This window comes from Aotus nancymaae, unplaced genomic scaffold, assembly GCF_030222135.1.
Source record: "Aotus nancymaae isolate 86718 unplaced genomic scaffold, 86718_ANA_hifiasm-v0.15.2.pri h1tg000058l, whole genome shotgun sequence".
NCBI lineage: Eukaryota > Metazoa > Chordata > Mammalia > Primates > Aotidae > Aotus > Aotus nancymaae.
Window position 1 is genome coordinate 12,316,997 of NW_026988472.1, and position 15,386 is coordinate 12,332,382.

At 43.2% G+C, this 15,386-nt stretch overlaps 1 protein-coding gene and 1 pseudogene across 1 annotated transcript in view; one reads left to right on the top strand and one right to left on the bottom strand.

Moving 5' to 3' along the window:
* Positions 1-232: 232 nt before the first annotated feature.
* LOC105714312 (NADH dehydrogenase [ubiquinone] iron-sulfur protein 3, mitochondrial-like) lies at positions 233-1,113 on the bottom strand (annotated as a pseudogene).
* Positions 1,114-9,491: 8,378 nt separating this feature from the next.
* The window catches only part of SLC9A7 (solute carrier family 9 member A7), a 143,561-nt gene continuing 137,666 nt past the window's right edge, over positions 9,492-15,386 (top strand). The window contains exon 1 of the mRNA XM_012448195.3: positions 9,492-9,825. Within this exon, the coding sequence (XP_012303618.2) occupies positions 9,492-9,825 (334 nt within the window). The remainder of the gene's footprint in view (positions 9,826-15,386) is intronic.

Genomic DNA, 15,386 nt, shown 5'->3' on the forward strand with positions numbered 1-15,386 from the left:
ACATATATACTTAGAAGTGGGATTGCTTGTTCTTATGGATAAATGCATGTTAACTTTATAAGAAACTGCCAAACTGTCTTCCAGCATGGCTTACTATTTTGCATTCCTACCAGCAACATATGAGAGTTCCAGGGGCTCTTCGTTCTCATCTCCAATTGGTGTTGTCAATATTTTTTATTTAGTCATTCTATTTCTAATATTCTAAGCCAATCTAAAAGTGGTAATCACGGTATTAATTTTTTTTTTAATCTAAGTAGGAATTTACTTACACAGACATTCAATTATAAGGTGCTTTCTAGGATCCACATGCCTTCCCTAGAGCTACTTGGCTTCAGGCTTCTTTTCTCTGGCTTCAAGCTTGATACTCTCTGGGGGTTGGCAATAGGTTGGGAAAGCCTCCTAGGGGCCGTTAAGGTCAAATTTGCGGAACTCTTGGGCCAACTCCACTGGCTCTGCCACCACCCGCTTCCCCTCGTCATCGTAGCATAACTCAACATAGCCAGATAGAGGGAAGTCTTTCTGGAAAGGATGTCCCTCGAAGCCATAATCTGTCAGGATCCTTCTTAGATCCAGGTGGTTAGCAAAAAAGACTCCAAACATGTCCCAGATCTCCCTCTCATACCAGTTGGCTTCCTTGAACACAGATGTAACGGACTCAATGGGCGTCAGCTCATCTGTGTAGGTTTTCACACGGATCTGTGAGTTGAAGCACAGAGACAACAGGTTGTAGACAATCTCAAAATGGTTCTGCTGGGTCGGGACGTCCACTGCTGTCAAGTGAGCCAGGGATTTGAACTGTACATTGGTATGATCCTTGAGGAAAGTCAGCACTGGGATGACGCCATCAGGATGAATACAGATCTCTAACTCATTGAAGAAGGACACCTGAATTTCTTGGACATACTTGGGCAGGATTTCAGCCACATACTCTACAAAAGCTGAGAGCTGCTTGTGGGCCACATCATTCCGTGGTCTGACAGTGGGGCACATGTCAGCCCCAGTGCTCTTATGCTTCACCACCAGCAATAGAACCGAAGGTCACCCAGCCCCTCTAGTCAGCACCGCAGCCCCCACGATCTCCCACCACCACAGTCTGGTTGCTGCCACTGCCATGTTCCCTGGATGCAGACTCATGGTATTAATTTTATTTCCCTAATGGCTAATGATGTTAAACATCTCTTCATGTAGTGATTTCTCATCCACAGATCGTTTTTTGTAAAGTATTGGTTCAAACCTTCTGCCCATTTTTCAACTGGGTTGTTTTCTGACTGTTAAGTTCAGAGAGTTTCTTATATACTATGGATATAAGTCCTTTGTTGAATATGTTTTGTAAATATTTTCTCCCACTCTGTAGCATGTCTTTTCATTACCTTAAAAGTGTCTTTTGCAGAGCAAAAACTTCTAAATTTGATGCAGTCCAATTATTAATGTTTTTCATATAAGGATTGTGCTTTTGGTGTCATATCTAAGCACTCTTTGCTTAATCCAAGATCAGGAAGGTGTTCTTATGTTTTCTTGTAACTGTTACAGTTTTGTATGTTGCATTTAAACCTATATTCTAACTAACATTTTTTGTACAAGGTCTTTCAATCCACAAATGTGGTATGTCTCTTCATTTATTCAGGTCTTCTTTGATTTCTTTTGTCAACATTTTATAGATTTTAGCATATAGATCCTGGATATGTTTTGTTAAATTTATAACTAAATATTTTTCTTTTATGCTATTGTGAGTCATATATTTTAAAGATTTTTTAGCTGGGTGCAGTGGCTCACACCTGTAATCCCAGCACTTTGGGAGGCCAAGATGGGTGGATCACGTGAGGTCAGGAGTTCGAGACCAGCTTGGCCAACATAGGGAAACCTCTTCTCTACTAAAAATACAAAAATTAGCCAGGTGTGGAGGTGGGTGCCTTTAGGCAGTAGAATTGCTTGAATCTGGGAGGCAGAGGTTGCAGTGAGCTGAGATTACACCATTGCGCTCCAGTTTGGGTGACAGAGCCAGACTCTGCCAAAAAAAAAGTTTATCTTCAATTACATGTAGCTTGTATATAGAAATATGATTGGTTTTTGTGTGCTGACCTTGTACCTTGAGATCTTCCTAAACTCACTTCTTTAGTTCTAGGATTTTGTAGATTTCATGGGATTTTTCTAAGTAGATGATCATATTATCTATGAATAGGAGAAATTTTTTTTTTTTTTTTTTTTTTGAGACGGAGTTTTGCTCTTGTTGCCCAGGTTGGAGTGCAATGTCGTGATCTTGGCTCACTTCAAACAAATAAGAGAAATTTTCTAATATCCTTGAGAACGTCTCTTTTTTCCTCCCTTTTCTTTTTGTTCCCTCTGTTTTCAGTTCCTCTGTTTCCCCAGCATTCCATTAAAATTTATATATTGTGGCCGGGTGCAGTGGCTCACACCTGTAATCCCAGCACTTTGGGAGGCCAAGGCGGGTGGATCACTTGAGGTCAGGAGTTCGAGACCAGCCTGGCTAACATGGTGAAACTCCATCCCTACCAAAAATATGAAAAAATTAGCCAGGTGTGGTGGCACACACCTGTAATCCCAGCCACTCGGGAGGCTGAGGGAGGATAATTGCTTGAACCCGGGAGACGGAGGTTACAGTGAGCCAAGATTGCACCACTGTACTCCAGCCTGGGTGACAGAGCAAGACTCCAACTCAAAAAAAAATTATATATTGTGATTTTTGCTATATACGTATGCTTTTTACTTCTTTTTTCTGTCTCATTGCACTGACTTGGAGTTCCAATACAATGTTGACTAAGAGTGGTGATAGTGGACTTTCTCGCCTTTTCCCAACCTTGGGGAGAAATAATTTAGTCTTTTATCTTAAGAATAATGCTACCTTTCAGCCGGAACCACCATCTTCCAGTAATTCGCCAAAATGACGAACACAAAGGGAAAGAGGAGAGGCATTCGATATATGTTCTCTAGGCGTTTTAGAAAACATGGAGTTGTTCCTTTATTAGAAAGGTGATATTGTAGACATCAAGGGAATGGGTACTGTTCAAAAAGGAATGCCCCACAAATGTTATCATGGCAAAACTGGAAGAGTCTACAATGTTACCCAGCATGCTGTTGGCATTGTTGTAAACAAACAAGTTAAGGGCAAGATTCTTGCCAAGAGAATTAATGTGTGTATTGAGCACATCAAGCACTCTAAGAGCCGAAATAGCTTCCTAAAACGTGTGAAGGAAAGTGATCAGAAAAAGAAAGAAGCCAAAGAGAAAGGTACCTGGGTCCAACTGAAGCACCAGCCTGCTCCACCCAGAGAAGCACACTTTTTGAGAACCAATGGGAAGGAGCCTGAGCTGCTGGAACCTATTCCCTATGAATTCATGGCATAATAGGTGCTAAAAATAAATAAATAAATAAAATACCTCTGGACTGTAAAAAAAAAAAAAAAAGAATAATGCTAGCTTTCGTATGCGTTTTTTTGGGGGGGAGGGAACCTGCTCTTTATCAGGTCAAAGAAGTTCCCTTTTACTACTATTTTGCTGAAAGCTATCATGAATAGATGTTGAATTTTCTCAATGCTTTTTCTGCATCAGTGAATATAATCATGTGGCTTTTCTTCCTTAAACAGTAAATATGGTGGATTGCATTGATTGATTTTCTCATGTTGAACAAGCCTTGTAATCCTAGGATAAATACCACTTGGTCATGGTGTATACTTCTTTTTATACATTGTTAGATTTAATTTACTAGTATTTTGTTAAGAATTTTTATGTCTCAGTTCATGAGAGATATTGGCATGCAGCTTTCTTCAACTGTCTGACTTTCTAGAAGAGATTGTGCAGTATTGGTGTTGTTTCTTCACACTGAAATCTATTTTTGTTGGATGTATTATTTTGAGCTAATAGTTCTTTCAGCACATTAAACATGCTATGCATGTCTTTATGATCTTCTTGTTTCTGTTGAGAAATCCATAGTCATCTGAATTGTTGTTACCCTGTATGTTGCCCAGGCTGGAATGCAATGGTGTGATCTCGGCTCACTGCAACCTCCGCCTCCCCGGTTCAAGCGATTCTCCTGCCTCACCCTCCCAAGTAGCTCGGATTACAGGCATGCGTCACCACGCCTGGCTAATTTTTTTTTGTATTTTTAGTAAAGATGAGGTTTCTCCATGTTGATCAGGCTGGTCTCGAACTCCGGACCTCAGGTGATCTACCCGCCTTGGCCTCCCAAAGTGCTGGGATTACAGGAGTGAGCCACCGCGCCTGGCCATGTAATATGTCATTTTTATCTTTCTGCTTTAAATATATTTTCCTTGTTTTTCTTTTCAGCAGTTTGAATATAATATGTCTATGCTTTGATTATTTGGGTTTATCCTGTTTGGGGTTTGCTGAGGTTCTTGAATCTACAGGTTTGTGTCTTTTGCTTAATCTGGAATGTTTTCAGTCATTATATTTTCACATCTTTTTTTCTGTACCACACTCTTTCTTTTCTCCTTCTGTAACTCTAAAGACACAAATGTTAGATATTTTGTTATTTTCCTATAGGTCTTTGTGGCTCTGTTTATTTATTTTTCAGTTTTTCTTCTCTGCTATTCATATTGGATAGTTTCTATTAATCTATTTTCATATTTACTGACTCTTTCATCTCTATTGTGCCATTGTGTCCATCCAGTCAGTTTTAAAATTCCAGCTACTGTATTCCTCACTTATAAAAATTTTTTTTTTGAGATGGAGTCTCACTCTGTCACCTAGGCTGGAGTGCAGTGGCGCAATCTCAGCTCACTGCAACCTCCACTTCCCGGGTTCAAATGATTCTTCTGCCTCAGCCTCCCCAGTAGCTGGGATTACAGGCACATGCCGCCATGCCCAGCTAATTTTTGTATTTTTAGTAGAGATGGGGTTTCACCACATTGGCTAGGCTGTTCTCAAACTCCTGACCTCATGATCTGCCTGTCTCAGCCTCCCAAAGTGCTGGGACTACAGGTCTGAGCCACCACGCCCGGCCTAAAATTTCAATTTGGTTCTTCTTTTATCTTTTACTCCTGTGCTGAGCCTTTTATCTTTACATTCATTTCAAGATTATTTGTCCTTACTTCTTGGAGTATCATTATAATAGCTGCTTTAAAGTCTTTTTCAGATACTTCCAACACTGGTGTCATCTCAGGATTGGTGTCTGTTAATTGCCTTTTCCCACTCAAGTTAAGATTTTCATGGTTCTTTAGGTATTGAATAATTTTGGGTTGTATCCTGGACATTTTGAATATTATATTATAAGACGTTGTATCTTGTTTTAATACTATCGGGAAATATTTATATTTTTGTTTTAGCTTGTAATAGACATGCTTGGGTTTAGATCATAAGTTCCGACATGCCTTTTGTGGATAGTAGCTCCAAAGTCAATTCAGTTTTCGAAACTTTGCAATGCTATTCAGATCTGTCTTACATGTGTTTTATCCAGCGGCTAGTCTAGGGCTTGGGTGGTAGTCTGCCTCTTAGTTCAATTATCACAGCCTTTGGTATGCTGTTTAGGATCAGATCCATATGCAGGCTGAGATAAACCTAGAAGTTCATAAAAACTTTATGAGGACCTTTCCCAAGGTCCTGCCCTCTCTACTGTCTCCTTGGTACTTTGTAATGCCTTGGAGTTCCCCTTTTAATCAATTGGCAAGAAATCTCAGCTATTTATTTATTTAAAGAGAGGGTCTTGCTCTGTCACCCAGTATGGAGTGCAGTGGTATGATCATTGCTCACTGCAGCCTCAAACTCCTGAGCTCAAGTGATCCTCCCACCCTAGCCTCTTGAGTAGCCAGGACTATAGGCAAGCACTACCATGCCCAGCTCATTTTATTTTTAAATTTTTCATAGAGACAGGGTCTTGCTACATTGCCTAGGCTGTTTTTCAACTCCTGGCCTCAACCAATTCTCCCACCTCGGCCTCCCAAAGTGTTGGGATTACAGGGGTGAGCCACCACACCTGTCTGGAAATCTAGGTCTTTTTTAAAATCCTCTCTGTTATGTATTTCCTGCAACTTTGCCCATGTCTTGGGCCAAGCATCAGGACAGACAGAGTGAAAAACACATATATCATTGAGGGTTTGGCCCCACTGTCTTGGGACCAGAGCTACTCCAAACAGAGAGGAAGGTTCTCCCCTCCCTCAGCATTTTGGGGTGCTTGAGGGTATTACTTTCTCCATTGTCACCGTTGACTCAGCTGCAACAGTGGGATTGCTTATTGGCTAAGAAGCAAGAGAATGGAGAAAAGAAAAAAAAAGGAAAATGGCACATTTCTCCTACTTTCTCTGAATATTAGGAGATAAATTTTCTGCTTTTCCTAGAGCTTTCTCTGTCCATGTTGATGCTCCCTTCTGGGTTTTGAGCTGCCTTGAGTCTAGTCTAGTGGAGACTGGAGGAGAAAAATGGTAAATTCACTGCCAGTTCAGTTTTGCTTCAAATTCTGTTGTGTTTCCTTAGTTTGTGTGGTACAATTTACTTTCCAGAGTCCTCAAATAGCTGCTGCATGCATTCTGTTCATATTTTATAGCTGTATTCAGTAGGAGGTAATGGGTTGGGTGTGATTATTCTGGGTTAGCTGAAATTAGAACTCTTGTATTGTATAGGTTAGTTTTCATACATAAATATGTATACATAATGGAGTGTTTTCTTTGGTGTATATTTGTGAATAGTTGGGACTAGTCTTTTCATACTCTACCCAAAGGAACTACTTTACATAATAAATACTCTTCTGGTTATCTATTGCTGTGGAACCACCCTCAAACTTAGTAGCTTAAAATAACATCAATCATTTTATTATGTTACAATTGCAGATGTTGGTTAGGCTCAGCAACATGGTTCTTGCTTGGGGCCTCTCATATGTCTACAGTAAAATGGTGGCTGGGAAGAAATTGATTTGAAGGTTCATTCATTCACATACATGGCATTTGGGCTGGGAACATTCAAAAAGTTGGGGCTCCTGTGGCATCTGCCTCTATTGCTACATGGTCTCTCTACATGGTTTCTTCAGTATGGCAGCCTCCAGGTAGCTAGATTTCTTTTCTCTTCTCCTTCTCTTTTTTTTTTTCTTGAGATGGAATCTCACCATGTCACCCAGGCTGGAGTACAGTGGTGCGATCTCGGCTCACTGCAACTTCCGCCTCTTGGGTTCAAGCAATTCTTCTGCCTCAGCCTCCCGAGTAGCTGGGACTACAGGCATGAGCCACCACACCCGGCTATTATTTTTGTATTTTTAGTAGAGACGAGGTTTCACCATATTTGTCAGGCTGGTCTTGAACTCCTGACCTTGTGATCCGCCCGCCTCAGCCTCCCAAAGTGCTGGGATTACAGGCATGAGCCACCGCACTCGGCCTTTTTTTTTTTTTTTTTGGAGACAGGGTCTCACGCTGTCGCCCAGGCTGTGCAGTGATCTTGGCTCACTGCAACCTCCACCTCCCAGGTTCAAGTGATTGTCGTGCCTCCGCCTCCCAAGTAGCTGAGATTACAGGCATGGGACGCCACACTGGGCTAATTTTTGTATTTTTACTAGAGATGTAGTTTTGCCATGTTGGTCAGGCTTGTCTTGAACTCCTGACCTCAAGTGATCCACCTGCGTCGGCCTCCCAAAGTGCTGAGATTACAGGCATGAGCCACCGCACCTGGCCTAGCTAGATTTGTTAAATAAACTCAGGGCTCTAAAGTGAGTGGAAAGTGACTGAAACAGGCAGGAGCTAGATTACCTTTTATGATCCAGCCTCACAAATCACATAATCTCCATCACCACATTATATTCTTTGAGGCAGTCACAAAGGTCCACTGAAGTTCAAGGGGTGGGAACATAGATGCCCCTTCTTGATGCGGGATGGTAAGGTTCTGGGATTGGAAATATGATTGTGGCCATTTAAAAAAAAAATGCAATCTGCCACAAAAAGTAAGAAGTCTGTACTTTTAAGGTAGCTCCTGAGTTGCCTTCCATGTGAACTGACGAGGGAAATTCTGTCCTTGAGTACTGGGCACCCAAGAGGGCATAATATTATGACCAATACAGTGACCATCCAGGTTTTCAGTATTTGCAATTTCATTGGAAACCTCAGTGGAACTTCAAGGTATACGGATGTTTGCAGGGGCTGAGTAACTGCCTAGAGGAGTTGGGAAAGGGGCTAGCTAAAATCTAGATGAAGAGATTTCCCTGCTGTAAAGAAACCACTAGGCAGTTTTGGCAGAGTGTTCACCCACAGGGGAACCAAGAAGGCTGCAGTACTCCGAAGAGTTTTCTTACCTAATGCTACCTGTACCCTATTAGTCCGTTTGGTTAAGCGTTGCCTTCTTCAATGAATCCTCTTAAAAATGCAAACTGCCCTGGAAACAAAAACATGAATAGTCTTGGTAGAGATTTCAGAGTGGTTCAATAAACACATGAGTACAGTGCTAAGCACTGGGAATTCAGTGATTAATCTGATCTCGTTTCTTCCTTGACCAGAGGAGCAAAGTGGATTGAAGATTCTCGTTTTCCTGAGAATTTGTTCCAAGAAGCTTCATCTTTCAGAGTCCACGTCATAATTTTGTTCAGAGCTGGGCTTGGTCATAAGAGTCATTAAAAGACTCTCTGGGTTACCAGGTGAGCAACATAAAAGGGTCATCAGGGTGACCCCCTCACCACCACCACCTTAGGACCAGCTACTGCTCATCTACCAGGAATGGCAAGCGTTCAGTTCCTTGTGGTTCAACCCTTTTCCTCAAGGGGATTAGTAGCACAGCGCAGACTAAGTCAGTCTATTCCCTCAAGTGAGGAAGGAGATACTTCAATGCCCTCCCCCAATTCCAACCCCTTATCAGTACTCACATTTGAGTGAGATGAGAGAGGTTTGAATGAAACCTAGCAGATTCTGGGGCTGGAAGGCAGCCTGAGAGATGAGGAAAGAGAGGCGTAGGGGCTAACGTGGCTTCAGGGCTGCTCGGTTCCCTGAGAGACCCCACTTTACTGGGCCCAGGGCAGCTACACACTGACTTGAGATTAAACACTTCGCGGTGGCGCCAGAGAATGGACTCGAGACCGCCCAGCGAGCCACTCAAAGCCGATGCTCCCGCTAGGCGCCGGCGACCTCTGGCGTCCCCTTTAGGAAGCGCGGCGGCAACTGCCTCTGAACTGGCCCCGCGACCCCAGACTGCCTGGCCAGGTGCGCCAGGACGGGGAGAGGAGCGCAGAGAGGCAAGCGGTCGGCGGCCGGCCCGCGGACTGGAGGGTGACTGCCGGCCCCGCTGGGGTGGCTTGGTCGGCCCGCGGGGTGGCGCGGCGTGGCGCGGCCAGGGGACGAACAGGTGCGCGGGCGGGGGGCGGTGCTTGGGGATCCTGCGCACTGCGCGCGCCCCTCCCCCGCGCGGCTCTGGGCGCAGCCCCGGCCCGGCGCGAGTAGGAGGAGGAGCTGCGGCGGCCGCGGCCACTCCGGCAGGTCCGCGGTACTGCCAGAACCCGCCGACGGCGCGGGCTGCTGGTCCCCGCGCGGAGGAGGCTCCGGCGGCCCCGAGACCATGGAGCCTGGTGACGCGGCGCGCCCCGGCTTCGGTCGGGCTGCCAGGGCGCCGCCGCGGCGGCTGCTGCTGCCGCCGTTGCTGCTGTCGCTGCTGCTGGGTCGGGGGCTACGAGTCGCGGCCGCGGCCTCGGCCTCCTCTGGGGCGGCGGCCGAGGACAGCAGCGCCATGGAGGAGCTCGCTACTGAGAAGGAGGCGGAGGAGAGCCACCGGCAAGACAGCGTGAGCCTGCTCACCTTCATCCTGCTGCTCACGCTCACCATCCTCACCATCTGGCTCTTCAAGCACCGCCGGGTGCGCTTTCTGCACGAGACCGGGCTGGCCATGATCTATGGTGAGCACCCCTGTTGCACCCCCATGCCCTCCACACCCCTCGGCCGCCGCGCTCCTCCTGGCGCCGCGCGGTGCTCCCCCTTCACTTGGCCAACGTGTTCCGTTTCTTTTACGTTTCCCGCTGCGACGCTGTTGGTTCCCAAGGTCAACTGTCTGCATGTTCTGGCTCTCTGCTACCGTTAAAAACAATTCCACCCCATTTCCACGTTTCTGCATTGGGAACCCAAGAAAATGAAAGGGACAGAGGTGCGGTTCCGTCTGCCCCGTTCGGTCTCTGTTGCAAACCTCTTACCCACCACCTCCCGCCCCAGTTGAGCTCGGCAGGGTGTGTGTGCCGGCGTGGTGGCTGGAGGTGGGTGACTTCTCAGGTGACCGCATCACCTCAGGGGACAGGCCACAGTAGGGAGTGGGGACGAAGTGTGAAAGTGTCTTTGCTTGGGTATGCTTTAGTGGGGGGGGGGTCTCGGAACCCCACATCCATGGTCAGCCTGGGTGGGCACCCACTTCTGAGGTCCACATTCCCAGGTCTCTTACTGACAAAGTCAGAGCGTAAAATTCCGTGAAAGGTAGCAGTGGTCCAGGACCCAGAGAGGGTGGCACCACCATGTCAGGCCTAGATGGGGAGACAGGCACACCTCCTGCTCTTATGTCCCAAGTGGGAAGTTATACCCAGTTACTTGCTTTCTCAAACAAAGAGGAGCTTTTGTATTCCTAAGACGATAACATGAAGTGACTTTGAGATACATTTCCGAATGCATGAAGAGGAAAAATCGTGGTTTTAATTCTAGAGTCAGCCATCTTTTGTTGTTAGGGGTGGGCTGATGCCACCATCCTTTTCTAGATTTCATGGTACACAGTGTGTTACATGCACAGTGGTCAGTACAAATCTCCCTTTATTACATGGATGTCAGCCATAATCTGAGTCATCCCTCTTTCTCTTCTGTGTCCCCTGCCTCTTCCTCTCGCCCTGCCCATGACTCCAACGTGGAGTCAGGTATTCTCTTTTTGAATGTAATTATTTCAGTGGTGTTAAAGCCCACGTTGCCATCGTCACACGAAATAGACGAGCCACTTCATGACTGTTCCCAATGGGGAACATTTTACTTTATCACTTACACTGGAGGGATTTCTTAATTCAGTTTCCCTCCAGGGTTCCCTGATAGAGAATGGAAAGCAAAAACCTTAACCTTTAATGTGAAAGTTACCTTTGGTTCTGGGCCTTGCTTCTCAAGTTTCTTGATTAGTTGTTGACAGCTGGAGCTCATGGCCACGAGGCCCACCACCAAACCGTGTAAGGGGCAAGCGCTGTTAAGAGCCCTCCAGTGTTGAAGAAGTAGTGACCTACACAGATCTTGAAACAGGACCAGGTCTAAAACTGAGTTTGATGATTGCAAATTATAAGTCTCAACACAGACTTTGGCCTCCACCCCTGACCGTTGTTGAGCTCTGTGGTTTGTGTCAGTTGGTGATAAATGACTGATGCCAGGCCTGCAGGTAAGTTGGGAGGTTTCCTGAGAAGACAGACAGGGGTGAATTGAAGCACGTGGTCATTGCAGGTGATTGACTCCAAGCCATGATGCAAATGAAAATTGCCTTTCTATATAGATAACCATGGAAATATTTTTATTTAATAGGCCCTAGACCCAGTTTTTTAAAGGACAATGTGAAATAGGAGGTAGATTTGACAGATTCGTAAATACATGCTCAAGGGATGGAAAATAAATGGTGAATTAAAAATATATTTTCTGGAGAGTACTCTGTGTTCTGAAGACTTCAATCACCTTTATCTTAAGGCTTAAAGACAACAGTGGAATTTTCCTTTGCTGATACGTACTTTTAAAACTCACCTCCATCTTTCAGCTGTTTGGTTGTGCTGCAGTGTACTGTTTTATTTTGTGAACAATCAAGTTACAAATCTGGTGACTGTTCAGAAAAGGCAACACCATCTCAGCATTCGTGTGTAATTTTGTTCTATATCTTTGAGTAGTAGTATTACTTTAAATGTATAAAGAAATTTAGTTTGTCAATATGTGATGTCCCAGCACATGCCAAATATTAATATTTTAAGGATTGTCTGTAATTGTGAGAAAACCTTTCTTCTTTCTCTCAGGTATGTTTGGCCTTCTGCTTCAAGGACCCCCTAATCTGAATTCTAATATCATATGGTTAGCTAATTATTCATAATATACTGAAGACTATCGGGATGGGGATTTTAAATTGATTTTAAAATTCAGTTTGCAATCTTTTAAAAAAAGTGTCCACATTTAAGATGTACATGTTTTGCTAAACACAGTGAAATGATTACTACTGTCAAGCAAATCTTTGAACACAAGTGAATCCAGTAAAGATTTTTCAAGACTTCTCTTTTTTAAAAGTAAGAAATAAAATTTTATTTCTCTATATCAATAGAGGAAGTGAGTAATTGTCCTCTTGGCTCTGAGTAAGGAATGACAAAAAGACCTAAGGAAACATTTTTATAAGTATCCACTGCATGCCGGGAACCCAACTTAATTTCTGAAGACAAACAATTTAACTTTTAAATGTATGTGAATGAAAGAGTTCAACTGTGAATTTCAAAACTCTTTATTTTGGGAAAAAGTTTTATAATCTAATTTCTGCTACCTTTTTGTACTTAAGTGTCACTTTAATCTGAGAGGAACATCTTTTACATTTAAAATAAATTTATATATATTTATATATTTGTTGGTATAGTCATGAAATATCTCTGGAAGGACATGCAGTAGATGAGTAACATTGGTTGCCTTCGGGGAGAGGAACTAGGTGGCTGTGAAATAGAAGTGGGAGGGAGAGGTCACCATATAACCTTTTGTGCTTTTCAATCTTGAAATAACATTTTAACCTGCTCCTCAAATCATTCAATTTGATGCCTACTTCTCCCTATTTAAATCACATTATGTTATCAGTTTTCTTCCTGACCTTTCAATTGTTGACTGTGCCTGTGGAGCTTTTCTGAGCCCTATGTCTGGGATGGAGATAAAATGGAGAAAGGAGAAGAGATTTTCCTTCCTCTTTCTCTCTCTCCTTCCTTCCCTTTATTCCATTATTCTCAGAAGTACTCGATGTTACATTAGCAGTGATGTGCACAAATAGATCCCATAATAAGTGCTTGCTTGGGTGCAGAGGACGTAAGGAAATAAAAGACACACTGTGAATGCTTAACGTTTTAACAGAAAGGAACTCCCCTACCCACCAAGGGACACTTATAAGCATTCTTCCCTGACAGGCCAGGGCAGCAACAAGGGAAGGGAGCTACAGACCTAACTTCCCAGGGATGTTGAAAGCAGCCCCCAGACCCCGCCACTGGAGCTGCAGGACAGTGGGGCCAGGTACTTGCCTGCCACTAGTCTAACCTGTTCTGTCAGGCCAGGGAGCTCCCAGCTGTCTGTCTCTGTTACGTGATTAAGTGCCATCCGAAAGTTACTGGGCCCTACATGTCTGTGCAGCAGAAATAGAAAGTGTTTAGGGCAGGGAAAGGTGGTATAAACAGACCCATGCCAGTTAATTTTGTGGTTCTCTCTCAGATGTATGGTAGTTCTACTTCCCCCATAATGTTTCTGTGGCAACTGATATGGATCCAAAATAATCTGACTTTGCCACCTGCTTCTCGCTTCCTCCTCCTCTTCCTCCACCACCCCATCACCTTTCCAAAAAGATGTTGGTCAACCCCTCTGGTTCTGTGGATTGTAGGCTCATTGTTACTGTGGTAGACCTGGATTCCTAAGCACAGCCTGAGAGTGGGCTCATAGGCAAAGTCTGAAGGGGGAAAAGATGACTGCGGTAACATGAAATTAACATTTGAACCTGTGAGCAAACGTTTTGGAATTGTCTCCTTCCTGGTTAATCAGGAGTCCCCTGTTTTAAGAGCCCCTTACTTTGGCCCCAGTTGGGAGCAGATTCTGTATGGTCTCACTTTGGTACCAGATATCCCTGGGTTCAAATGCTGGGCCTGTTACTTATAAAACTGTGTAGCATCGGATAAACGATCTGAGCCTTAGCTTCCTCTTTTGGAAAATGGAGATTATGTTACCTCACAGAATTGCTGTGTTACTGAGATATTCTGAAGGGTCAAGTGCAGTGTCTAACACTTAAGCACTTGGTAAATATTAGTTCCCATTCTCATTTTAGGCTTTGTGATTCTTTAGCAGGCTTTACTACTTGAGTTTTGTTCAGTAGTGGCCTGCTGTAATTTTAAAATGCATTAGGACACAGTTAGTGAAGTGAGGAGAATTGTATATTTTGGGGTGGGCCATTTGTTAATATCCAGAAAAAATTTACAACACACCTACCCTTTTATTCAGCATTTTCAATTCTTAGACTTTATCTTTCAGAAATACTTGTGCTAGCATGTCGCAATATATAGACAGCAATATTTGTTGAAGTGGAAATAAGTTGCAGTACTCATCAGATGGGACTGGTTAACTTACAGCACATTCCCATTAAGGAATACTATGCTGTGATAAAAAGAGCTATTTTGAGATATCCTTTTAAGGCTACTGTCCACACATAGTGTTGTGGAAAAAGCAGGGTACAGAACATCATGTATCGTATTATCCTATTTGATCTTTCAATAACTATATACTGTATATACACAAACATGATGTATATAATTTACGTATGACATATGTGCTTTTCTGGAAGGATATGCAAGCTTTATCCTTTGGGAGCAGGATGAGTTGTTGGGAGAAAGAGAAGAGAAATGTTACTTTTTCTTTATATTCTTCTAAATGGCCTGAATGTTCTTTCATACTGACACATTACTTTTGCATTTTAAACTTGTTTAAAAATAAAGCAAGTAACTTATGTAGCAAAAAAATGCTTTATAAATACAAGACCATACTATGTGGTTGCATAGCATTTTCCTTGCATTGTCAAAATGTTCTTTGTAAAGAGGTCTCTGGATATAAAGAATACTTTCACTTATTATTTGAAAGTTGTAAATGAAACTAACATCTTTGTGTCTTAAAAATTAGAAAAATGACATTTCCTAAAAGCATTTCTTAGAATATTAAAAAGTTAACCTTTGTGGAATGCTGTAATTAGAAAATCACAATTTTTCAACTTCTAATGATAATTGATTTAGACAAGGATTTTCAATGAATTCCAGAATCCTAGGTGAAAAGTTATTGGGGAACATGGTACTTGCATGGTATTGAGTATCACCCCATAGGTTAATTCCCTGTTGCAAAGAAAAGAAGGTACCTTTACAGTGAAGAGGTCTGGCAATCACCGTCTTATAAGCAAGTCATCAAATTTATCCTTGCTCATTATGGGACTATCTAGTATCTTAGTATACAGGAAGTATACAGCGTTAGCTATGTAGTGTCCTTCCCCTTTGTATTTAATCTGAATCAAATAAAGGATTTAGACACATCTTCCAGTTTCCAGGAAATACAGAGGCTAGAGAAACAAGTTATAAAACACTATGAAAAAACAATCAGATAAATCCAATATATGGGACGATCTATAAGACAGTCGCCCCAGTCTCTTCAAAAAGTCAACATCAAAGGAAACAAGGCAGGGTGAGTGTTCTAGATTAAAGGA